This window comes from Electrona antarctica, assembly GCF_951216825.1.
Source record: "Electrona antarctica genome assembly, chromosome: 1".
NCBI classification, from domain to species: domain Eukaryota; kingdom Metazoa; phylum Chordata; class Actinopteri; order Myctophiformes; family Myctophidae; genus Electrona; species Electrona antarctica.
The window spans coordinates 60,261,320-60,286,919 of record NC_136806.1 but is presented as its reverse complement, the minus strand read 5'-3'; the positions used below and the strand labels follow the sequence as shown (position 1 = coordinate 60,286,919).

The 25,600-nt window shown below is 43.9% G+C and overlaps 2 protein-coding genes across 2 annotated transcripts in view; one reads left to right on the top strand and one right to left on the bottom strand.

Moving 5' to 3' along the window:
* Window positions 1-25,600, bottom strand: part of LOC306924521 (matrix-remodeling-associated protein 5) — a 51,029-nt gene that overhangs the window by 12,538 nt on the left and 12,891 nt on the right. The window contains exons 4-9 of the mRNA XM_079503069.1: window positions 22,607-22,845; window positions 21,106-21,257; window positions 14,129-17,209; window positions 12,541-12,821; window positions 11,076-11,391; window positions 10,424-10,618 (exon numbers count right to left, since the gene is read on the bottom strand). Coding sequence (XP_079359195.1) covers window positions 10,424-10,618; window positions 11,076-11,391; window positions 12,541-12,821; window positions 14,129-17,209; window positions 21,106-21,257; window positions 22,607-22,845 — 4,264 coding nt within the window. The remainder of the gene's footprint in view (window positions 1-10,423; window positions 10,619-11,075; window positions 11,392-12,540; window positions 12,822-14,128; window positions 17,210-21,105; window positions 21,258-22,606; window positions 22,846-25,600) is intronic.
* On the top strand, window positions 5,266-6,747 carry LOC306927113 (zinc-binding protein A33-like; the record flags this gene model as incomplete). The annotated part of the gene is made up of 1 exon (XM_079506774.1): window positions 5,266-6,747. The coding sequence occupies one exon, from the start codon at window positions 5,266-5,268 to the stop codon at window positions 6,745-6,747; it is 1,482 nt and encodes a 493-aa protein (XP_079362900.1).

Here is a 25,600-nt window from a genome sequence, read left to right as displayed (position 1 = left end):
GGCAGGCTGAAATGTAGTCTGTGCTCCTTAGATACCTCAATAAAATGATATAGTGTGCAAAACCAAAAACAATTGACAGCAGGAAATATGACATGTTTTCTTTTATTATTATTACTAGCCCTTACCCGTTGTGAGATATTGCCACCTTGTGGTTGCGGGGGGGGTACTGCGCCCTGGGTGCGTTTTCGCATTTTTAATTCACTAATAAATTCATTATTAATTTCTAATTTGTTAAATTGGAAAAAGGGGCTTCGTTAAGACCTCCATATTATTATGGTCAATGCCTGTGTGAAAAGTGGGAGCGATTGGTGCAGGCGGTGAGGAGATACGGCGGTGTTTCTGACAGACATTCAGACATTGAGTTATAATTATAGTAGGATTTTACAAAGATCGCAGTCATTCACAAACGGTGTGTTCTTAGCTGGTCCACCTGGCTCTCATTGACTTCAATCCAACGTCCGGCTCCAGTTTTCCGCCCCCATGCAGTGTGACCAATCTGCCAGCTGGATCTGCCGGACAGATAAAGTGACGTAGATTTCTGTTCCTTCCTAAAGAAGTTTCCAAGTGCCAATTAATTTGCTTATTTCAGAAGCTCTTAAAACGTGTCATTTACCAACCCAGTTAACTTCCGTGTTGCTGCAGTCATGTACATAATTAACTCCTACTGGGAACCAAATGGGGTCTAAGCCTGCGTGTATAGCTATCTGTTTAAAAACTAAAAAAATATATTTTAAAGATATCCTTAACTTCGGAAATGTACCCTAACCAGAGAACCAGAGAACCTAACCAGAAAACCTTATAGCCCGCGCACGCACGCACGCACACGCACACACACACACACACACACACACACACACACACACACACACACACACACACACACACACACACACACACACACACACACACACACACATATACACACACCCACCCACCCCTCCCTTCTTTCTATTTTCTGGAAACGATCAAAAACAATGGAGCTTGCACAAAAACAAAATGTACCCACTGTTTTACAGTGACAATAACGATGATTCTGATTTTGAAATGCAGACTCTGTTGAATATGAAGACTGTTGCAGATATAGCTGGCTAACTAATGATAGAAGGGAGCAGCGGAAGATATAGCATATACAGTTGGAGGCCATCGATATTGTCCTTTTCTTTTTGCTGAGGTTTGCGTGATCTGCGCAAAAGGACAGTTAACCCATTTTGGGCGGGAACCCCTTTTGGTGTTTTAAACATTGTTATAATTTAGCTATTGAAAAATAGCAGATCTACAAGCTCATAGCGCGCCACCGAGTGGCGCGCTACGAGCTTGTAGGTCTGCTATTTTTGAAAAATCGTGAAAATATTTATTTCAGAAAACTGGAGGATTTAGAAGGATTTTTTTTTAAATGTTGAGGTCAGGCCTAAATGGGTCAAATGATAAGGGACAATATCGGTGGCACCCAACTGTATAATAGTCATACTAAATCATCCTAAGCAGTGTATCCCTTTCAGCCACACACGCACAGAAAGCAAACACATTTACCACCGACGTGTGAGAGAACAAAGAGGAGTTGTGATTAGTCTCAAGTTGTAAAGGTTTATGTGTGGAATCCTCTGGCAGAGCTTGTCTAATGTCCCCCTGTCCAGCATGAAACAGCAGAGCTTGTCTAATGTCCCCCTGTCCAGCATGAAACAGCAGAGCTTGTCTAATGTCCCCCTGTCCAGCATGAAACAGCAGAGCTTGTCTAATGTCCCCCTGTCCAGCATGAAACAGCAGACACATGCAGGATGGCACACATGCATGAGCAGTGAGCACCATACATACATAGTGCGCACGCACACACGCACACGCATGCACACACAGGTATGTGTGTGTGTGTGTGTGTGTGTGTGTGTTTGTTTTTTGTTTCTTATTTTCCTTTAACTATATACAGTATATCCTGTTTTTATATAGACTGAAGTATACATCCTTATAGAGAGTATGCACGTGACATCATCATCAAACCAGGAAGTTATGCAGGAATGCCTACTGAGTGGCAAAAAACTACTTTCTGGCCTTGATAGCCCATACATCCAAACAGAAAAGTCCTATCTGATTGCATTAAACAACATTAAACAATGTTAAACTCACTTTGCATGTTGCTTTGCCACTCGATTTGCCACTCGATGTGCCATTCACTTTAAGCATGCGCATACCCTCTATTGTACTGTTTTTGTCAGGAATACGAAAGATTTTGATAACAAAAAATGTAATTGGACGAGTATACCAGTTCATAGCATCAAATGTGTTAACCAATCAGAGTTTGAGTTTGCCCTGCTGGGCGTTTTCTTTCATGTGCCAGGGGTCCTCTAGCTGGTCTTTGGTGACGTTAACATCAAGAGCCCATAAAAATCTAATTTTAATGACTTCCTTTGAACGAAAACGTGTTTTGCGCGATGACGAAACGCGGCCCGGTCCCATTGCTTCACCGTCTGCACGTTCCTCCATCAGCACAACTGATTTTGATTACAGAACTATATTATATTGAAATTCTTTATTTGGAATACCCCTTGAGATACAATATCTCGTTTTCGAGAGGGTCCACAAGTATACAGTCGCACAGTATACAGTCAGTACAAGGTAATTACAAGTAATTACAGTACAAGGTAATTAACAGAAAATAAAAAAGGAAAATAAAAGAAAACAAAACAACTACTCTCATTCATTAATCTCATTCAAGAGGACATGATCTGACAGTGTATTAGTCATTTTAAACTTAATCAGCAAGCCAAAATATGTATCTGAAAGCATCTTAGGTTTAGAGATAAGCCACGAAAGGCTACATATCAAGTGATTCAATATACCGTATAACATAAGACATTGTTATTTCTGCATCCTGCTGTCTCTCAGTTTTACCAACAGCCAGATTTAATTGTGGAATGCACTCCCCGTTGCAGTCAGAACTGCGGCATCACTCCCAATCTTCCGCCGTAGTCTGAAGACCCACCTTTTCAGACTCCATCATGGCCCATAGCACTTATCCTACCCCCTTAGATAGCACTTTTTAGACTTAGATAGCAGACTTATAGCATGTCATGTAGACAGCACAATAATTGCATTGTATATAGTCATAGCACATCATAGTAGCCTACATATGTATAGCATAGTATAGTATATATGTATAGTTAATATGTATAGTGTCATTATATAGATATGTTCTAGTTACGTTCTTAGCTTACGCATGTTTCGCGATAAATGCATTTTACATATGTGATGTATTCCCATGCTTTTTGTTCTTGCTTAATGTAAATCGCTCTGGATTAAGAGCGTCTGCTAAATGCCTAAATTGTAAATTGTAAATTGTAAATTGATTAAATATACCGTATAACATAAGACATTGTTATTTCTGCATCCTGCTGTCTCTCAGTTTTACCAACAGCCAGATTTAATTGACTGAAAATCCTTTATGTTGAATGATTAATCAGAAAAGGACAATTGGCCTTTGATCATGGCTGCCTTGTCGACGGACTGCACTTGATTCAATCAGTGTGCTTTTAACAAAGAGAGGCTATTGTGTCGTGTCATCATGTCACTCATAGATCTAACTCCTCCCCTTTCTGTGTTGTGTATAAATATGTTGTCGCAAGATGATGGATCAATCATCTCACATGCTGGAAGAAAGGTGTTTCTCTAGGGTCTCATCACGTCTGGTTCTCTAGTTTAAGGTGCATGCATTAAGTAAGATTTGCTAGATATAGAAAGTGAACTGAATATTCTCACTATTGACAACGGATTCGAGTCAAGAAGGGATTCCAGTTATTCCATTCGAGCAAGGTACGTTTGAATACTCAAGAATTAATCTTTGCTGTTTCATTGTGGTGTTTTTCTTCTGTGCCGGCGTGAAGTTAGCAGGAGGAAGTATATCCTTCTGTTAGATAAATAATTAGTGCTAAACTTTATTAATCCATTTTGGGCGGGAACCTCTTTTGGTGTTAGCATTATGTTATACTTTAGCTATTGAAAAATAGCAGATCTACAAGCTCATAGCGCGCCACCGAGTGGCGCGCTACGAGCTTGTAGATCTGCTATTTTTGAAAAGAACCACTGACATAGAAACATAGCTTTTTCAGAAAACAGAATCAGATTGATTGATTGAATCTCAGGTCAGATTGATCTCAGGTCAAAAGGGTTAATACAGATGGACGGGTCGGTAGCAGCAGGGCAGCAATCTTCAACATGTTCGGTCAGTGTCGGCATGTTTACTGTATGTTTCTAGAGATTGCCTGATTTAAACATCAACGTAAACAAACACCTTAATGTGGTCTGGTGAATTAGCCTGGCTAATAAGCCAGATTCAAATCACACTGTCGTGTGGTATTTGAGTCTGGAGATGCTGTGTATGGATCTTGTTTCCCGGGGGGCGGGTTCAAACATTTTCTCTTTGACGCAATTGGTCAGAGCTACTGTCAGTCAAAGGTCTCAAGCATTGAACGTCACTGTACCAAAGCCCGCCCGTATTGCATACCGTGTCCCGATTGGCCACACCAGTTCTCTGGTGTAGGAAATGGGCGTACAACGGCTGATTCAGTCTGGCTTATTAGCCAGGCTACTGGTGAATAGCTTGAGTGAATGATTTCCTAATTATACAAATGTGATTGCATGGTGATGCAGCAGCCCATCAGATGCATTTAAGAATTCACATACCGTACAGGTTTAAAACATTTTATCTAATATTGCCATCACCACAACTAAAACATACTACTGTAGTATTGCTACTGCTGAAACTAGTAGTAGTAGTTGTTGAGACACTACTATCACTCTCACTGGTAGGCTGTTAGACTACTGTTATGAATATTAAAACTACTACATATAGTTTATTGTTGTTCTTGTTCTGTTGCATCAATAGCAATAATAATAATAATGGTAAACATATATAGGACATTTAAAGAAAGGAATAATCAAGAAGGAGAACAGTTTGGGCCACTGCCCTACACTATATTTAAGGTGTGCTTGGTTGCGGTATGGTTCTCACTCCTAGGTTATAAACATCTCTAATAAACAACTCAGTGTGTAAAGCTGTAACGTGTTAGTGGACTTGATGTTGTTCAACACACAAGCTGCTTCAGACACCATGACAGGCAGTCGAGGGCCGGGCAGGTGGAGGACTACTGTATAAATAGAAGAAGTATAACCTTAATACCACTGTACTCATAATGTTATCATCGTTGAATTGTCTTCCAGCTGTAACAGCCTCAGGGAACATTCCACGTCAGAAGAGTAGTGATGACTGCAGACAACATGGCTTCATGTCTGGCTCGTCTGGGAGAGGAGCTCACCTGTCCTGTGTGCCACGACATCTTCAAACATCCTGTTCTGCTGGCGTGCAGCCACAGCTTCTGCAAAGGCTGTCTGCAGCAATGTTGGACGGGGAGACCAGCACACGAATGTCCTGTGCAGCAATGGTGGACGGGGAGACCAGCACACGAATGTCCTGTTTGTAAAACAACATCCTCCAGTGACAATCCTCCTACAAACTTGGCGTTGAAGAACCTGTGTGAGAACTTTGTGGAGGTGAAACGCCAGAGTGACTCGTCGTCGGTGAGCTCAGAGGTCCTCTGTGCCGAACACGGGGAGAAGCTCAGGCTCTTCTGTCTGGACGATGAGCAGCTGGCGTGTCTCGTGTGTCGGGATTCAGAGAGACACGCCGGACACAAGTTCTTACCCGTGGGTGAAGCGTTGACTCGTTGCAAACGGAAAGTCCAGGAATTACTGAAGCCTTTAAAGAAGCAACTGGAGGACTTTGATGAAGTTAAAACAAATTATGACCAAACAGAAAAACACATCAAGGTTCAGGCCCAGAACACAGAGACACAGATTAAGGAACAATTTAAAAACCTTCATCGGTTTCTACGAGAGGAAGAGGATACCAGGATTGCCATTCTGAGGGTCGAAGAGGCGCATAAGAGTCTGGAGATAGAGGAGAGGATCGAGGAGCTGAACAGAGACATGGCGACCCTCTCCGATGCGATCAACGCCGCAGAGGACCAGCTGAGAGCCGACGACCACGTCTCGTTCCTGCAGAACTACAAGACCACGATGGAGGGAGTCCAGCTCACACCGCAGGACCCACAGCCGGTCTCGGGACCACTGATAAATGAGGCCAAACACCTGGGCAACCTGGCCTTCAGAGTCTGGGACAAGATGAAGGACATTGTCTCCTACACTCCTGTGATCCTGGACCCCAACACCGCACATCCAGAATACATCCTGTCGGAGGATCTGATCAGTGTGAGACATGGAGGTGAGCAGCAGCTTCCCGTCAACCCAGAGAGGTTTTTGGACTATTACTACGTCCTGGGTTCTGAGGGCTTTAACTCGGGGACTCATAGCTGGGATGTTGAGGTCGAACACAATAGAAACTGGACAGTGGGTGTGTTAGCAGTGTCTCACCCGAGACAGGGAGAAAACGACGGTATATGCTGGCAGATAGAGCTCTATCAAGGCGAATACAGAGCCGCCTACTCGCCAGGCCTAGGGGCTTTAACTTGCATGACCGTTCTGTCGGTGAGGCAGAAACCCAGGAGGATCAGAGTCCAGCTGGTCTGGAACCGAGGAGTGCTGTCCTTCTCTGATCCTGATGCAGACGCACACATACACACCTTCACACACGCCTTCAATGGGAGACTGTTTCCGGTCTTTAGCAATTATGAGGATGCCGATGATGTGTCTCTGAAGGTGTTACCGGGGAAGATCCATGTCACTCTGTGTGACCACAGTTAGAACGTATGGCATGTAATAAAAGTAAACCCTGTTAAACTCTCCATGGTGATAAGAACTAATTATGACAGGTTGTTTGAATTGAATTGACATTGACAATCATTTATTTAATGTATCATTCTGTGTTGAATCACGGTTGAGGACAGACGGAGGGATGGACTGTCGGATTGAATGATTAACGATGAAGTTTTGGATTTTACAGTGCACATGAATCAGTCAAATTCCAGTTATTTTCGCGACCGAAGGTTGCAGTTAACTATGGAATTTACCATCAATATTAGCCAGCAACTCTACATCTAGCCTCGGAAACCCAGACGTTTTATTTCCTGGAAGAAAGAAACTCTACATCTGACCTCAAACCTCAAACCCTTAGATCTCCATATATGGACAATTGGACATATGTCAGAACCTGTTCTGTCTCCCTTGTGACTTATACCGGTCCATTCAAATTTCAAACTCTAGACGGACGTGCCCCAAAGTTATTAGTGCAGCCGCGCCCGGCAGCCGGCGAAAACTAGAGTTCTCAACAGGCCCAACTGCCCATTCAAACTCTAGACGGACGTGCCCCAAAGTTATTAGTGCAGCCGCGCCCGGCAGCCGGCGAAAACTAGAGTTCTCAACAGGCCCGAAAATTAAGGCCTGGCCCTACCTGGGCCCTCATCAAACCCTGTACACTCAAGAGAATGTCCCCACTGCCACCCTTAGATCTCCATATATGGAGCTGACATTCCATAGTTGTTCTGACCTCATCGAACCCTGTACACTCAAGACACGCTCCATGACCCCCAATGCCAAAGCAGTCTGCCGTCAACGAGGTGGATGCGTGCACAAGACCTCGCCCTTTGGGGGTGCTTCTCGCCCTCAGGCGTCTTACTGGTGGGTATTAGGGTTACATGTTTGATGTGATTGATTATTATTGATAACATACGTATTTTTGGTGGCCATTCATGACATTCTAATCAATCTAATGCAATTGATATTATTAACATGTTGTTTAGTATTCTGTACAATTGTTATAATTCAGCCTTGAATTATAATTTATTATACAGTGACCTGTTTTGAAATTATGAGATTAAATGAGAACATAAATCACAAGGCTCATGTTGTTGTAGCTATCAGGGGTTTAGCGTCTTGCGCCTAATAAACATTTAATAAACATTTAAAAAACATTTAAAAAATGTTATTCATGTCCTCACTGTATTGTTTATGCCCTGCCTTTCTTTTATTTTTTTGTGTAAAGCACTTTGAGCTGCATTTCATGTCATGAAAGGTGCTATACAAATAAAGTTTTATTATTATTATTATTATTATTATTATTAATATGAAACCTGCGGTAAGAATTTAAAATGGTGTCTTCTGATCTATTCTAATATATCAATCATCCCGTGGCACCCTAGGGTTAATATTTCTGTCATTTGTGTGTCATGTTCATCCCAAACAAATAATTATTAACACACCCCTCACCAACCTTAATCCAGTCGGACCAATGCTATGTCTAATCAATGTCATGTCTAACCAAAGTATGCCCCCCCTTACAAAATGACTATAAACAACAGCGGCTGATCACGTCTAGGGTGACCATATGTGACCAGGTCTGGCAAATAGGCCCTCATCTCGACCAGAGTAATTTTTCAGTTTTTTACAGATTATTAAAGTACAGAATGTAAGCTTTCATATGATGTATCATTCAATGAAATTGGAAAATATTTGAGATGGAGATATGACCATTTTAAAATGATTGTGCCGTTTTACCCAAAGCTGAGAAAATCCCCTTTGAATGTTCACAACATTTCAACATCTAGAGCTGGCTAGCCTACTTTGACTTATAAATGTATACATTTAATTTGCCCAAATCAATAATCTGTTGGAATGAAAACCTTCTTCAACATTCAAACTGTGTTAATATGAAAAAAAAACGAAAATCACAAAAAAAAAAAATCAAGTTTATTTTCGATTTTCTGCCTTTTCATTATAGGCGAGATGAGGACCATTTTGCTAGACCTGGTCACATATGTCCTCTTTTACCCGGACATGTCCTCTTTTGGGGGACTGTCCGAGCTGCCTGTTTTAAAATATATAAAAATTACTTCAAATATCCGGGGTTTTGCGCGGCTCTGTACGGGGAACGCTCAGAGGATCATTAAAACATGTGTATTAACAATGAATGCATGTTCAATGGTGCATTTGGAAAAACACTCTGAGCGGCAGACTTCCAGCCCAAACCCCGGAACGTGTATTATTCATAACTCAACTCTGCCCTGCATGCGCTCTTGCACCGAACCGAGGACAAAATATTCGGTCAATATAATTTGTAGCTATCACCTCGGACCGAGGCATACAGAAGTCAAGAGGCATACATTAATTGGTTCTCAAACCTTTTGATTTCAAGGACCCCCATAACTCTGAGAGTGTATAGGCTACAAATAAAAATGGACCCATAACTTGCCATAACAGTCCCATTTGATTCCATTTGTACAGTGTCAGAGTTACAGTCCTGTACGGGTCCATTTGGTTCCATTTGTACAATCAGAGTTACTGTCTGACCTGTAAAGGGTCCATTTGGACGACAGCATAAAGGGAGGGGTTGTTGTAAGTGAATGGAAGGTCTACTCTATCTAATAGAGCATAACGGGTTAATAAAATAACAGGAACCTAAACGGGTATATAGACTAGTTTGATTAAATTTAAGAGCATAACCTTTTTGTTATAGAGATAATTTTATATCAGAATTTTCAAATCAAACAGATATAACAGATTGTCGATATAGGTCCAAAGTTTACGTGTAGAACATTTCGTAGCATGTTTGTTGACCAAAGATTCTGGGAGGAGATAGATTTTAACTGTTTCTCGTATACTTCCAAATGGTGGGAGATCTAAAGGCCAGAGGTCGAAAGTCAGAACACGAAAGTTGTCCGGCATGAGGAGACGCATGTATGCGTATCAAAGTGTTATTGCTGACGGTCAAGCGGTTCATGAGCTATGCCTGTTCAAAGTTTGCATTTTCAATGGAGTTCTATAGGCCTAGCAGCGTAACCCTTTGGCCAATGGTTGTGGGAAGAAGAAGAAGAAGAATTAGAAGAAGAAAGAAAGGAAGAAAAATCCGGGCAAATACAATAAGGGACCATAAGCCCTTTGGACTTGGTCCCTTAATAAAAATCCTTAAAATGGCCGCCCACAGCCCATTATATGGGAAAGTTTATCTCTCACCTTTAGAGACTTTGGTCCATGCAGGGGAGGTAAATGGTCAAATAAATATTATATAGCGCTTTACATAGATTGTGCATTACATTCACCCATTCACACACCAATGGTGGAGGAAACCATGCAAGGCACCAACCTGCACATCAGGAGCAATTAGGGATTCAGAGTCTTGCTCAAGGACACTTTGACATTAACCCATTTTGGGCAGGAACCCCTTTTGGTGTTAGTATTATGTTATGCTTTAGCTATTGAAAAATAGCAGATCTACAAGCTCATAGCGCGCGGCGCGCTACAAGCTTGTAGGTCTGCTATTTTAAAAAAAATTGATGTAGAAGACATTTTTAGAATCTGATCTCAGGTCAAAATGGGTTAACTCTGGGGGAGCCCGGGATCGAACTGGGAACCTTCAGGAACCTTCTGGTTCCCAACCGGCAACTCTACCCCTGAGCCAGCTGCCGCCAGAGGTATAGTTACTCACCCGTAGAGACTTTGGTCCATGCCAGGTTGGGGGAGGGGTTTCCTGAAGCCTCGCAGGACATGAACACATCGCTTTCTGCCAGCACTGACACGCTAGCCCTGGTTACCGTGGTGATATGGGGCTTAACTCCGCCTCCTGTTCCCATAGGCCCTGGGAACGGCGGCGCGGGGGTTGGTCGCCGGGAGCCGGAACGCCCTGCAGGAACGTCAGGTACACACAGTGGTGGAATGTAACTAAGTACATTTACTCAAGTACTTTTACTGTAATACAACGTTGAGGTATTTGTCATTTCCAATTTCCAATACTTTTTTACTTCTACTCCACTACATCTCAGAGGAAAATATGTACTTCACTACAATTATTTGAAAAAAAACTTTAGTTAGTTGTTTGAAGATTTTGATTATTACAAAACCACTATCAGCCCTATGTACATATTTTGGCCATTTTGGCTATTTTAAACAGATTAATATAATCAGTATAGTGAGTGCTTTTATGTTTGGTACTTTAAGTACATGTTGATGAGTATTTCTACATTGCAGAATTGATACTTTTACTTAAGTCAAAAATGTGAATCTTTTAACTTTGTCAATTTGAAAATTCCAGGTGGCAGCATTTAGGCTATACTTTTTAGCATGGTACTCCTACTACTAACCTCCATTGGACCATCGTCCACCGTGCATTACCGCAGGTGTGGTGTAGGGGCGGGGAAAAGACGTTGGGAAAAGACCGAAGGACCACAACGGTGATGATGATGATGATGTGGTGGGTGAAGCACGTTTTGGAGGTTTCGGGGTGTAGGTGTGTGACACGGTGGCTGCTGCTGGTTTGGGTGCATAGGATGTGGGTGACGGTGGAACGTGGGGAATGGGTACGCTGGAAGATGGAGAGTGGGGGTAGCTCGTCTTAGGCCTGGGAGTCAGTGGGAATGTCACCCTCCTTCCTAGCTGAGCGATGCGTTCCAGCTGCGCCTGAAATAACCCACACATCCAATCTGAATTACAATTCACATTTTCAACGTTAGGATTTGAATTCACGCATTCACCCCCGTGTGCCATTACAACCCATTTTGACCTGAGATCAGATTCTAAAAATGTCTTCTACATCCCGACAGTTTTCTGAAAAAGCTATGTTTCTATGTCAGTGGTTCTTCGATTTTTCAAAAATAGCAGACCTACAAGCTCGTAGCGCGCCACTCGGTGGCGCGCTATGAGCTTGTAGATCTGCTATTTTTCAATAGCTAAAGCATAACATAATGCTAACACCAAAAGGGGTTCCCGCCCAAAATGGGTTAAATCCAAGTGAAGATTGTGTAGTTGTATTGTGTATAGATGGCCATATAGGACTCCGAAGATGCATTTACACACAGGTAATGAATGGCTTGCCTTGCACTGCTATTTCAATACAGTCATCATAATCACAGTTATGCACAAAAATATTGGACTGCATGGACACACGCATGCACGCACAGACACACTATTACTATACTTATGAGGACATCAACATTTTAGGATAGTGCATTTATAAATGCAATTTATAATCCCAATCTTTTCCTAATTGCAAAACTAACTCCCAAATCTTTTTGCCCTCACAAGTACACGCGCGCACGCACGCACGCACGCACGCACGCACGCACGCACGCAGACGCAGACACGCACACACACGCACACACGCACACGCACACACACGAGTGTCAATTATGTAGTAAAATATAATTTATATAATAAAATGTATTATTAAAAAATACATTCATGAATGTGTTCATGTCTCTCTGCGTCGATTCATTACTGTAAAATAAATCAAATGCAAATTAGAACAAAGTGATCGCAGACACGAATAAGGAATTACCAATGACTGCATATTCTCCACAACACTTGTATCCCCACTATCTTGGCAAATGGTATATTCCCCGGTTCAGTGCATGGATTAGCGCAGATGCCCAGAATTTGAGGACCCCCTTGAAGATGAGTTGCTGCAACTCAAGGGACTCAAGTTCATTTTAAGGTAAGACAGCACTTGGGGTTTGGTGACCTTTGACATTAATGCTGTCACGTGACCTTGCCATACCTTAGCCTTTGCTGAATCGACGCCACTTGCACGCACAGTAAAGTAAGGCATACCTGTCTATATCTGTTCCGCAGCTTGGTTAGAAGCAGGTGGTCCCTGGTTGAGCTCTTACTGCCTGGGATCACGTGTGCTCCTCCCCCGCCAACATTGTGATGATAGCGATGATGCGACGGGTACGGAGTCGTGGGTTCAAATCCGGAGCGCCCGGGACCGCCGGCCGTGGGCCTCACCGTCTCCGCGGTGATCTCTGGTCTGTTAGTGGCCCGTGACCCTTGACCCCAGAGGTGCGGTTGGAGCCACGTTTGGTGGGTGGGAACAGGCACCCACCCAGGTTCTAGGTCAAGAGAACATGTCTTGTACATACATTTATTTTGTACTGTAAACACAGGTTCCCAAAGTGGCGTCTGGGGACGCCCAGGGGGTCCTTGAGGGAGTTCCAGGGGGTCCCCGCAGCTAAATGATAGTTATAGGAACCAAATGGACCCTTATGTTTGTACACTCTCAGAGTTAAATTAACATTCATTTTACAATATAAATTGGGGGTCAGAGAGATAGAAATACCATTAAATGGGGGTCCGTCGACTAATGCATGTCAAACTGATGGTCCTTGAAATTGAACAGGTTGAGAATCACTGCTAGAGCCTTCTCTACAATTTACAATTTAGGCATTTAGCAGACGCTCTTAATCCAGAGCGATTTACATTAAGCAAGAACAAAAAAGCATGGGAATACATCACATATATAAAAAAGCATTTATCTTGAAACATGCATAAGCTAAGAACGTAACTAGAATATATCTATATAATGACACTATACATATAAACTATACATATATGCTATACTATGCTATGCATATGTCCTATGAAGTGCTATGACTACATACAATGCAATTATTGTGCTGTCTACATGAGATGCTATAAGTCTGTTTCAAATGCTATCTAAGTCTAAAAAGTGCTTGGCATATATTTTCAAATGGGGTCTGCGGGCGAATTTGTGTCAATTTTGGGGGTCCTTGACATGAAAAGGTTTGGGAACCACTTCTGTAACACTCATACTAGCCTAATGCGTTATTTTAGGTGGTTTTCCATTGACTTTACATTAAGTCAGTGTTGATTTCGTCGACTAATACTATGGCGAAAAATGTTCGGCGACTACCTTTTTTCACTGACAAAAACTAAATGGAAATTAAATTAAATCTAAGGTATGATCACTAAAACTAAGACTGAATATATTGGCAATTTCGTCAACAAATAAAAACTAGACTAAAATGTTAGGAAGAGACTAATGGACTTATATACATCATTTTACACTTGGTTGCATGGTGAAACTCAAGCTCACAACGTTGTGAGCTTGTAGATCGGCAATTTTCAGCAAGTGTAAAATCAGCCATTACGACAGCATCAAGGCCCGCCGAAATACATTTTAGTCGACTAAATCAACTGTAGATTTAGTCGACTAAAATCTTAAGCTATTTAGTCGACTAAGACTAGACTAAAACATTCCAGGTGACTAAAATGTGACTAAAACTAAATGAAAACAAAAATCTAAATTTGCTGTCAAAATCAACACCGCAGATCCTTTTAAAGCAATTCATTTCTCTCCTATATTGCATCAAATCCTTTCCCATGACATTTTGATTACCTTGTTCAGGACGAGGGAACGTCCTTTGACCGGGCAAGAAGGGGTAGCGGTGACGAGTGGAAGGCCTGTATGGAGTTGGGGCGACGGGGTAGCGGTGACGAGTGGAAGGCCTGTATGGAGTTGGGGCGACGTGGGAAAGCTGAGGAAATCGCCCGCCCCTCTCCTCTCCCTTCCCTTTCTTGTTCTTTCCGTCGTCGGCCGGGGTTGAGAGTGCTGGCCTGGATGAGGGGATCTGCCGTCCTCTCTGGTTGTCCTGGTGGAGCCAGGGGTGAACTGGATCCCTCCCGGGGAAAGCGGTAGTCTGAGCCCTTGCTTTAGACTTTTCATTCTCTCTCTCCTTCTCCTCTTCACGCCCACCCCCTTGTCTCGTTTCGTCTCTATCTGTGTGTGATGGCCTCAGGACGTTCTCTTGCGAAGGAACGGCATTGGAAAGGGATGTCACGGCATGCGTTGTGGTTTTGTCTTCTCGTGGAGGTTCTGGAAAAGGTCTGTTTCGGGTCGTATGCCGGGTGACTTGGGTTTCTGTTACCTGTTCCTTTGTGTCTTTCCCCGCTTCCCTCTCTCTCCCTTCTGTGTCTGTTCTAGATTGCTGTTGTCTCTCGTCCGTGGCTTTTAGAAACCCCTGGCCTCTGTCAGGTTTTTCGTCAACTCTGTCCCTTTCTCCGTTGAATTCATCAGTCTCTCCTTTGTACTCCTGACGTTGGTTTCCAACATCTTCTATTCGTTTTCTACTATTGCTGTCCCTCCCCTTATTAGGTTCTTCAGAGTCTTCCTCCTCTTCTTCAGTGTCATGCGACACGCCGCCTGCCTCTGGTCTTGGATTGTTTTTTGCGTGAATACTGCCGGACTCATCCGTGGCATGGCGGGGCTCACTCTTCAAATCAGTGATTTCCTTTTCTTCCAAGCCGTCTTCGACGTCCTCGTCGTACTCCTCGTCATCATAATCAACCTCTTCCTGCGTTTGATCATATTCATTTGAGACTTCCTCGTGTTCCGTTGTGGTTGGAGCAGCTGTAGTAGTAGCAGTGGTGGTGGTGGTGGTGGTGGTGGTGGTGGTGGTAGTAGTAGTGGTTGTTGTTGTAGTAGGGGTTGTTCTCATTGTGGTGGGCTGAGGGAGAGTCGTTTGGGGCTTGTTTGATGACGGGTGGGAGGGTTTTAAGTGTGGAGGGACACCTCTCATTGGTGGCCTCCTGCGCCTATAAGGTGGCCTTCTCCTGTTTGGCCAACCGGAAGCAGGCTTGGAACTCACTCTTCCTTCTCCTGTGTGTCTGTTCACTTCAACCGGAACCGTCTCTTTTTCTCTCGAGTGCTCCTCAGATTGACCTCTTGCTCTTAGTGGTTTGGTTGTCATATCGAGGCTGGTAGTAGGAGCTAAATGAGTGGTAACAGCGTTGGTAATAACAGCTGTCGTGGCAGGTTCGGGAGTCGTGGTTTCTTCCATCACAGTAGTCATTAAACTGCTAGGCTCGGTTAGCAACTGCACTGTGGGCAGAGCAGTGGTCACTCTAGCATTGGCTTTAGCCAATACCTGTGCCCAGCGGTGTGGGTCTACCTCTTTAACAGACATATTAGGCTTTCTCTTTGAATCTTTCACTCTCCTCCCTTTCACAACCCCCCCGGGGGTCCTCTGATGTGTCCCTGCCCTCTTAGGAGCCTGGCTAGCGAATGGTTGTTTGATTTCCTGAAAGCCTTCCCCTGATCCCTCACCTTCCTCCTCGCCGACCAACGAGACCGTCCGCCCGCTCTCCGCCTGAACCTCTGCCTCTTTCTCCCCGGTGACCTCTATCACGTGTGACAACATGTCCACTCCGTACAGGTTGGACGCCATGCAGCTGTACTCCCCAGCATCATCCCGGGTCAACTTCTTTAACACCAAAGTCCCATTTTCGAACACTTCTGCCCTCCTCGTCTGTTGCGTAGGGAGAAGGACCTGATTTTGGGGCAGGTACCAGATAGTTTGACTGGGCTGTGCTGAGGTGACTTCACAAGGAAGACTGATTGAGTGTCCTTTCTCGACAATCATCTTTTGCCCATTCAAAGCTGTAGGGATGAGTAAGTGTTCTTTGACAGTGAGCCGAACAGGAACCAGGTCCACTCCAGCTTTGGTTCTGACGAGACAGTGGTACAGGCCAGAGTCAGACGCGGTGGCGTTCAGAATGATGAGTTCTCCTCGTTCAGATATTTCCATCTTATCATTGGCATCTTCAAGCATGGACAGATCCGGCAGCATCCACTCCACTTTCACCTCCGACCCTCCAGTGACGACTTCGCATTCTAAATTGACCTTTGAGCCCTCAACGGTGGCCTTTACCCGCGTCGCCGTACCCCTGCGAATCAGAGCCCAGGACGAGGCGGTGTCGTCGTCGCCGTCATCCTCCCGTCCTCCGCGGACGCTGGTCTGCTTGGAGATTAGCGTGGTGAAATCCATGACGAGCTTCTTGGTCGTGGTCTGACGCCTGTTGAGCTGCAGGGTGACTTTGGGCTGGAGCAGCCACGACGGCTCGGCGATTAGGTGACCCTTTAATTCGGTGAAGTAAGGGGAATTCTCGTTGACGGCCTGGTCGTACTGATAGGTGGCTCCGGTGGTGGCATTTCCCCGTTGCAAGCCTCTCTCTAAGATCGCGGGGAATTCATAGTAGTACGCCACCAGCCGCCACAGGTTCTGCAGAGCGTCCCGGTCAATCTCACACTCGAGGACGGTCACCAGGGACGCGTTGACGGTCACCTCCCCGGGTGTGCGCGGACTCTCTGTCCAGGTGATCGGCGAGCTCTCACCGGGCCGGCGCACGTCGCACGCCACGTTGGCACTGTTCCCGTGGCTGTCGGAGAGAACGAAAGTCAGGTGGCCTAGCGGCCTCTCGAGATCACGGGTGTACGGGAGATCGGGCTCCACTTCGGATTCAGCCCAAATGGGGCTGTCCCATTGCTTGAGAGGGGACTGGAGCACCGGGCGCTCACAGGTCAACTTCTCAGGGGTCAGCTCAAGAAAGGCACTGCCGTTCAGGGCTTGAGGAGAGGTGCACTGGGGGCACGTCTCACTGGAACCGCCTGGGTCACGCTCCTTCTTACATTTGATCACCCCTGAGAGGGAGAGAGAGGAAGAGAGGCGGAGAGAGGGAATGGTCAGAAGTGGTGACAGACAGGGGAGGGTAGAGAGAGAGAGAAAGAGGGGGGGGAAGAATAAGAACAGATTGTGAGTAAGGGAAATGAGTGAATATCAACGAATACTGAGAATTATAAAAGTCCAGAACAGAATACTTAAGATGGTAAGATCTTGAAGTATTAACCTCTTTCTAAAATCTGAGTTCAGACGTATAGTTCATGTTGTATCGATAAATATGTGTTTTGGCTTTCAAACCCACCTATATCTTCAGCGGAAATAGGTCATAAACATAATGATGTGTTATCAACTGTTCTACTGGTACAAACATCTCACATGTGGAAGTGATTATGATAATGATGATTGATTATGTTAAAACATAACAAAGCACAGGCAGATAAATGGTTTCACTTTGAGTGCATGCGTAGCATAACGGCCGTTGCAAGACTCGGCAAAAGAAAAAGTGCAAAGAAAAACAAAAGGCTCATTTAAAAAAGAGCTGTTAGATTGTCTTGTCGTACGTTTGTGTGTTTGTTTCAAAACTTGATTCAGGTTATGTGGTTTGTAACTATCAGTGGGTACGTTTACATGAGGTCTTTCAACCCCTCTTAATTCCGAATAGAAGTTAAATCCTATTAAACGTTGTCATGTAAACACCTACAAAAACTTAAATCCGAATGAAAATGCTCGATGCGATTTAAAAACCATTCCGATGTCACTGGCCGGATTATTCCGATGTTGAATGCGATTGGCCGAAAGTTGGACTCATGTATACACTGCTTCGGATGTAAATTCATTCTGGTCTTTCTGAGCATGCTCATTTCCAAGGCGCTCCAACTCCAAGGCGCTCATATCCAAGGCGCGCCGAGGTGTTTGCACATAGAGCGCGTTATTTCGTGCATTTTGCAGATCCGAAATAGCCTACACACAAAAAAAACGTGGAGCAGGCTGCAGCAGCAGTGGTGATGATGATCCCCCTGATCTGTGAGTGTTCAAAGATCCAACCGTCCCGAGCTGATGATCACTCTGATCATTTTCAAACATGTTTGATAGGCCTATAGGTTATATAGCCAGCCTATATGTATCTGGATGCTTCATGCTACTGTAGGCTAAGTGCATGGGGGACTCACAGAAAGACGGAGGAGAGAGAGGACGAAATGCCGTGAGTCCGCTGTTCAGTAATCTCTCTCACACACACACACACACAGTCCCAAGAATACGCTATTATCGCTATAATGTCCATCCTATCCCTTTAAACTTTTATAGGCTATAACTTGCCTATTCCAAGTTGCAACCAAAACGTCATGAAACATAACGGCTTTGCAGTTTAATTGGGACACGTTGTCAGCCTGTAGATCAGCGCTTACTTACACAATGTACGTGCATTGTGCAAAGACGAATCACAAATAAACCCAATAGCCTTGTGAGGCGCACAGCGAAAACTTGATAAATGCGATGTGTGTGTGTGTGTGTGTATGTGTGTGTGTGTGTGTGTGTGTTCAACAGTCTCTCTCTCTCTCTCTCTCTCTCTCTCTCCTCTCAAAAATAACGAGCGACCCTTGATACAATAATAATCAGTGTGCGTGCCCTGGCCGTGCTGTAGTGTAGATAATAAAGTACAAATAAAAACGAGATAATCACCTTCCCAGCGGAGAAGGGGAGCCGCAGCGGGTGGGGAATAAAAGACGGTAAACATATACGCCCGCCCCTATCCAACCAGCAGCATCAAAGCTACTGCAGAATGAAATGATGGGATTTCAAAGTATCGTCTTTCACATAATGAATGAACTGCCTATATTTGTATATATGTGTCCAACACGTGTCCATCACGTGAATTAACATGTATCATGTCTTATATCACATCTCCTTGTAAACGCTCATTCGGAATGACCATTTCCCATGTAAACACGCAGCAAAAAACATTACTTCGGATGTATTTTATTCGGAAGTATTTATTCGGAATGATCAGCCTGCATGTAACCGCGGCCAGTGTCACTTCCCTGTTAGCATAGGACTATACAATTTATTTTTCTTTTATGCTACCACAATATTTTGCATATAGTGGTCACGACATTTAATTATATACTGTACATGTTATCTCTTTGGTATGTTCCGTATGGGTGTGTCACATATACTGTCATATTATTTGATTTACTGTATAGCCTGAAATCTTGAATAAACAAAACTGTAAAAAAAATTAAAAAAAAAGAGCTGTTAGAGACCGGTCAATAAACCATAACTTAAAGGGGAATACCACTCATTTTCAACATTTTACTATGTCATTAATATACCTTAGTTAATAATAATAAAAAAGTCCCCCCATTCTGGGTTTCCTAACTGTAGGTCTGAAAAAATCATTAACATGGTGAATCACATCTTGATGATGTCATCAAGATGTGATTCACCATGTTAATGATTTTTTTCAGACCTCCAGCGCATTTGCATTGATATCAAATGAGAGAAACGTTGGCCTCTCCTTCTGTACCATACTACACGTAATATCCCATTTTACAACCCTTTTAAGAGTTTGTTGCAAGCTGGTTCCTATTGTCCTTCCTTGTTCCTATGTTTTTGCCTGCACAGGAGAATCTCGCCTAAAGCCTAGTGATCCATTACCGGGATATGTGGTCATCATTTTGTGCTGCTGCGTTACCACAACCAGACATCAGATAAATCCGATGTTGTTTCTTAAATGATTTATGCATTGATGTATCAAAACACCATGCAAACCTATAAAGAGTAATTTGAAAAAGAATCTGCCGTTATTCAGTTGAGTCTCTACTTTCTCTTCATAGCTGCCGCGTTATGGCACAAAAGAACATTGTAGACCAAATTACGTTCAATGACATTTTGGAAAATGAACGAGGGATTTAAACCATAAATGTTGAAAATGTTGATCTTTGAGCAGGTTTAATACAGTGAACTAATGAACCCCCTCAGATTGCCTCGAGTAGTGTTTCGCAACGTTGGTTCCAGGGAAACCTCCAGGGATGAGAGAGCATGTCTATTGACTATTCTCTTATCTCCGAACCTATACAGACTCCTGTACAAGATCTTATCGAACATTAGAAAGCATCTTCTCTAATTGCAGTCCCTGCCACAACACATTTTCAAACGAGGGTCTGCGGCCTAATGAAACCACTGACCTAGCAGGTCTGGGGACTTACAGGGTTCCAGGGGGTCCCCACTCCCCAGTAAAATGATTGATAGTTATAAGGAACCAAATTGAACTTTATGGAGAGTTAATTTAGTTATTTGCAGTCTAGTTGGTGCCGTGTCATTAGTCCGACGGCTCATTTTTCCGACGGTGCGTTGGTCCAACTCGCGCATTACTAACCCTAAACCTAACCTAACCATGCGGAAGCCACGGGTTAGTCTTAACCGGCCACGTATGTCGCAGCCACGAGTTAGTCTTAACCGGCCACGTGTGTCGAAGCCACGGGTTAGTCTTAACCGGCCACGTATGTCGAAGCCATGGGTTAGTCTTAACCGGCCACGTATGTCGAAGCCACGGGTTAGTCTTAACCGGCCACGTATGTCGAAGCCACGGGTTAGTCTTAACCGGCCACGTATGTCAAAGCCACGGGTTAGTCTTAACCGGCCACGTATGTCGAAGCCACGGGTTAGTCTTAACCGGTCACGTATGTCGAAGCCACGGGTTAGTCTTAACCGGTCACGTATGTCGAAAGCCACGGGTGGGGCCCCAGAGGTTTCACAAAAGTAGCCATATGGATATCAAACTTGGGGGATCCTTGGAATTAAAAAAAGGTTGAGAGTCACTGCCTTATTAAGTCTAATTCATGCTGGTCTGCTATTGCCCCGGCGCAAAACCGCCGTTGCGAAATCGACAAAGCATAAATTAGGCTTTAACAAATACCGTCGTGCCTGGAGTTCCACTCCAGCAGCCAGTGGAGTTGACAATCACACGACCAGGGGTTGCCGTGCAGGTAGAGGAGCTCCAGTCTGGGGGCCGTCTGCAGCACCGCGGCAGGGAGACGCTCCAGCAGGTTGTCTGACAGATGGAGGTGCCTGGAGAAGAATCATACAGAATTAACTATTACTGAAGGTGGAGTTATAAGATCATGTATTAAATACATATTCCCAAGATCTGTCTAGAACGCTGCAATCAGTAACGGACAAAATGAAATGTGATCATGAGATCTTCAAAGTAATGTTGTTCTGCTGGTGCAAACAGGAATTAATTTCTTTTAGGTTTATTTTGCATTAATGGTTCAAACATGTAGTGCAAACTTGCACTACCGGTAATTTTGTTTCTCATGAGAGATGTAAGTCCCCTAACTTCACTTCAGTTTTAACCAGCCATGTAAGTCCCCTAACCTCATATCAGTCTTAACCAGCCATGTAAGTCCCCTAACCTAATATCAGTCTTAACCAGCCATGTAAGTCCCCTAACCTCATATCAGTCTTAACCAGTCATGTAAGTCCCCTAACCTCATATCAGTTTTAACCAGCCATGTAAGTCCCCTAACCTCATATCAGTCTTAACCAGCCATGTAAGTCCCCTAACCTCATATCAGTCTTAACCAGCCATGTAAACATCATATCAGTTTTAACCAGCCATGTAAATCCCCTAACTTCACTTCAGTTTTAACCAGCCATGTAAGTCCCCTAACCTCATATCAGTTTTAACCAGCCATGTAAGTCCCCTAACCTCATATCAGTTTTAACCGGCCATGTAAGTCCCCTAACCTCATATCAGTTTTAACCAGCCATGTAAGTCCCCTAACCTCATATAAGTTTTAACCAGCCATGTAAGTCCCCTAACCTCATATCAGTTTTAACCAGCCATGTAAGTCCCCTAACCTCATATCAGTCTTAACCGGCCACGTAAGTCCCCTAACCTCATATCAGTCTTAACCAGCCATGTAAGTCCCCTAACCTCATATCAGTCTTAACCAGCCATGTAAGTCCCCTAACCTCATATCAGTCTTAACCAGCCATGTAAGTCCCCTAACCTCATATCAGTCTTAACCAGCCATGTAAGTCCCCTAACCTCATATCAGTCTTAACCAGCCATGTAAGTCCCCTAACCTCATATCAGTTTTAACCAGCCATGTAAGTCCCCTAACCTCATATCAGTCTTAACCAGCCATGTAAATCCCCTAACCTCATATCAGTCTTAACCATGCAGTCATGTAAGTCCCCTAACCTCATATCAGTCTTATAACCGGCCACGTAGTCAGTTGACAATGCACATCGTCGCTGGTAGCCGTGATCAACCGCACAGAATGCAGCCTACTGAGATCTGGTAGGTCGCTATAGACGCGTCTACTGGAGCATTGAATGCTCCGATTAAACGTGATTTTGTCCCTTTTTCAAGGCATTGATGGCATTGAACCGAGAACGGGGTGCCTCACCTCAGGCCAGAGGTCCAGAAGGCTCCGAGCAGCGACAGCGTTATGAAGGTGTGTGGGTGGACCTCCTTCAGGAGGTTCCCCTCCAGCTGGAGCAGCTTGAGGGAGGCCAGGCCAGAGAAGCTGTACGGCTCCACAAAGTGGATGAGGTTGTGGTCCAGGTGGAGGCGGACCAGACCCGCCAGACCCTCGAACAGACCCGCGTTCACCGTCGTTAGCTTGTTGTAGCTGAGCTTCAAGATCTGTGTGTATAGGGAAGAAGGCAATCAATCGATCGATCGATCACTGCATACTTGCACCCATTTTAAACTTTAATCTTTCCTGTCTACAGTTCAGAAACTATCCTTATCAATGACATCGTCATCAGTAGGAAGGTGTGGTCATTTCAAACTTTTTTTAAATTTTTTAACAGTGGCTTCTATCTCAGCATGCCAACTTTCTATGAAGAGAAAGACCGCATCATCACAGCGCTAGCATTTATTGAAGAATTAGGATCTAATTCACGCCAGCATTTTTTCCAGTCGAGCTCTTATTTTGAAAAGCCACATTTCCAGTCTACCGGAAGTAGTATTAACCTAGGACGATGAACTGGGGAGGCCTTGTTTACAATATGAATCCTAACCTGGGCACTGGAGTGCTCCACATCGCCAGCTCTGTGCCGTCAAAGAAACATACAGGCGATTGAAAGAAACAGATTATTATGGCGACGATGATCTAAGATGAGCGATCCAGTGCTGTGCTAACAACATAGCTAGCTAACCGGCTAACGTAAGTAGCATTATGGCTCGATCGATCGAATGCACTATAAAAGCGCAATTGCCATTAATCAACGGCAATGGCGGTAAGCGTATAGTGTCAAAAAATAGGCTTCAATTGACCTAGATGTACGGCAATGGCGCTGAAAGTATTAATTGGAATCCTGATCGATGATGTCATATGCAGATTTCTGAACTGTCCACAGCTGAGCTCGCCAATGAGACACTGCAGTGACTAGATGGAAATTGTACAGTACACAATGAGGACCAATTACATGGAGATAAGGTTGTAACAGTTAGGACCAATTACATGAAGATATGGTTGAAAATAGATGAAGTGCTCCTTTAGGGTGTAGGTATACCAGGGGTGCCCACGCTTTTTTTTTTTACTTGAGAGCTACTTTCAATAAGATCTATAGCCACCAATTCTTTGTTTTTGTTATCCCATTGCTGAAAATAGTTTAAAACTGTACCCGAGGCGGCTTTGGAATAGCATTATTACATAACAAACATACTTGGAATGGGAAGTTTATTTGTTTTCTTCCACAAACTTCGTCTTAAACAAACATTAAATTCCCATTGACAATGAATTGAGAATGTTACGTCATAGTGTCTGAGCAAATAGGCATAGTGTCTAATTTACGCCATGATGATGTACGATGATAAGAGCACCCCTCACTTCACACGGGTGTGATTTTTATTTTGTTTTAATAACCTTGTAATGCTACTGATGTTTGTGTGCAAGTATTTCATTATGGGTTTGAGCTGACAGGCCCTTATAAATCAATCAAGTCGCCTTAATTCAAGTGGCAGATGCCAAAAATATATATATTTTATATTTAAATTATATATTTTTAGGGGCATGTCATGTGATCAACCTGCACAGCCTTTGTGATCTACTGGTATAGATTACGATCTATACCTTTTGGGCACCGTACACTTAAATATGAAGGACCAATGTCACTGTATCCTCTCTCAGGTGACATTCACACCAGAAAGCTTTGCTGAGATTAAAACGAATCCTGCTGCGCATTGTCAGAAAGTGCACTTTGTTTGGCAGGTGTGAAGGCTCATTTGAATCCTAATGCGTATCAAAGAACCGCATTCTACTCCGAGCAAAAACGGGGGTTTCGCTTCGCTTCCAATCGCACTTGATTACGATTCGGTACAGGTGTGAATGCAATCCGCAGTAAATAAAGGAAATGAAGCAAACAATGCGGCGGGTGAGGAGCTGAACACAGTTGGAGACGGAGAAGGCATATTTTACGCAGCGCAAAGATGTCCGTTACCGTGGATCGAATGAGGAGACCGAAGCCCTGATCGAAATGAGGATGAGTAGATTAATCAATTGCTTAAGGAAACACATAAAAACACTGCAGTGTATTATAGCCTACAGAATATTCTGTCTGTCTCTGTCTGTCTGTCTGTCTGTCTGTCTGTCTGTCTGTCTGTCTGTCTGTCTGTCTGTCTGTCTGTCTGTCTGTCTGTCTGTCTGTCTGTCTGTCTGTCTGTCTGTGCGTGCCGTAAACATGGAGTGCTGTCACTGTGTGGGGACCGGGGAGTAGGGACTTTTATCTCAATAAACTTGTAAATATTTTGCGCTGCTGTCTGTTATATCAGTGCGCTCAGCGCACCGGTGCCTCCATGCCCAAAATAGCAGTGCGTGGCTGCGTGCGTAGAGAGAGAGAGTCCCAGACAGCACGACACGTGCACGTTATGAGTATAATTTTATCACCATAGATTTCACTGTGTAGGCTAGTTTATGAATGGAACACATTGATAAAGGTCCCCCCTGCTGCGTTTCCAATTGCTGCGGATGACAGTGTGAAGGCAAACCGCAGCAAATTAAATATGCAAGAATCCCAATTGCTCCGCCCATTCACATCGAGTCTACCGAAGTATTAGGTGGGAATGTGACCTCAGACTCTCAAAGACGGTGACAAAATTTGATCAGGGTTTTTATCGGGCCAAGCGTGCAATGTTTTATGATTCCATTCCAACATCTTAATTTATCAACCGACGGTGCCAAATTATGTAACTTGCTCCAGGGAAGCTTGTTGCAACTCAACATCAGTCTGTTACAGTCAAGTAGCCTACAATGGAGTCAGCCCTCAGGCTCTGGCAGCACAGGTGTGTCAACAGAGTTTGAGTATATACAGTATAAACCACTGTTTCCCAAACAGTGGCTCAGGACCCATTTGTGGGTCACGGACCACATTTTACGAGTCACAAAATCCCTTTT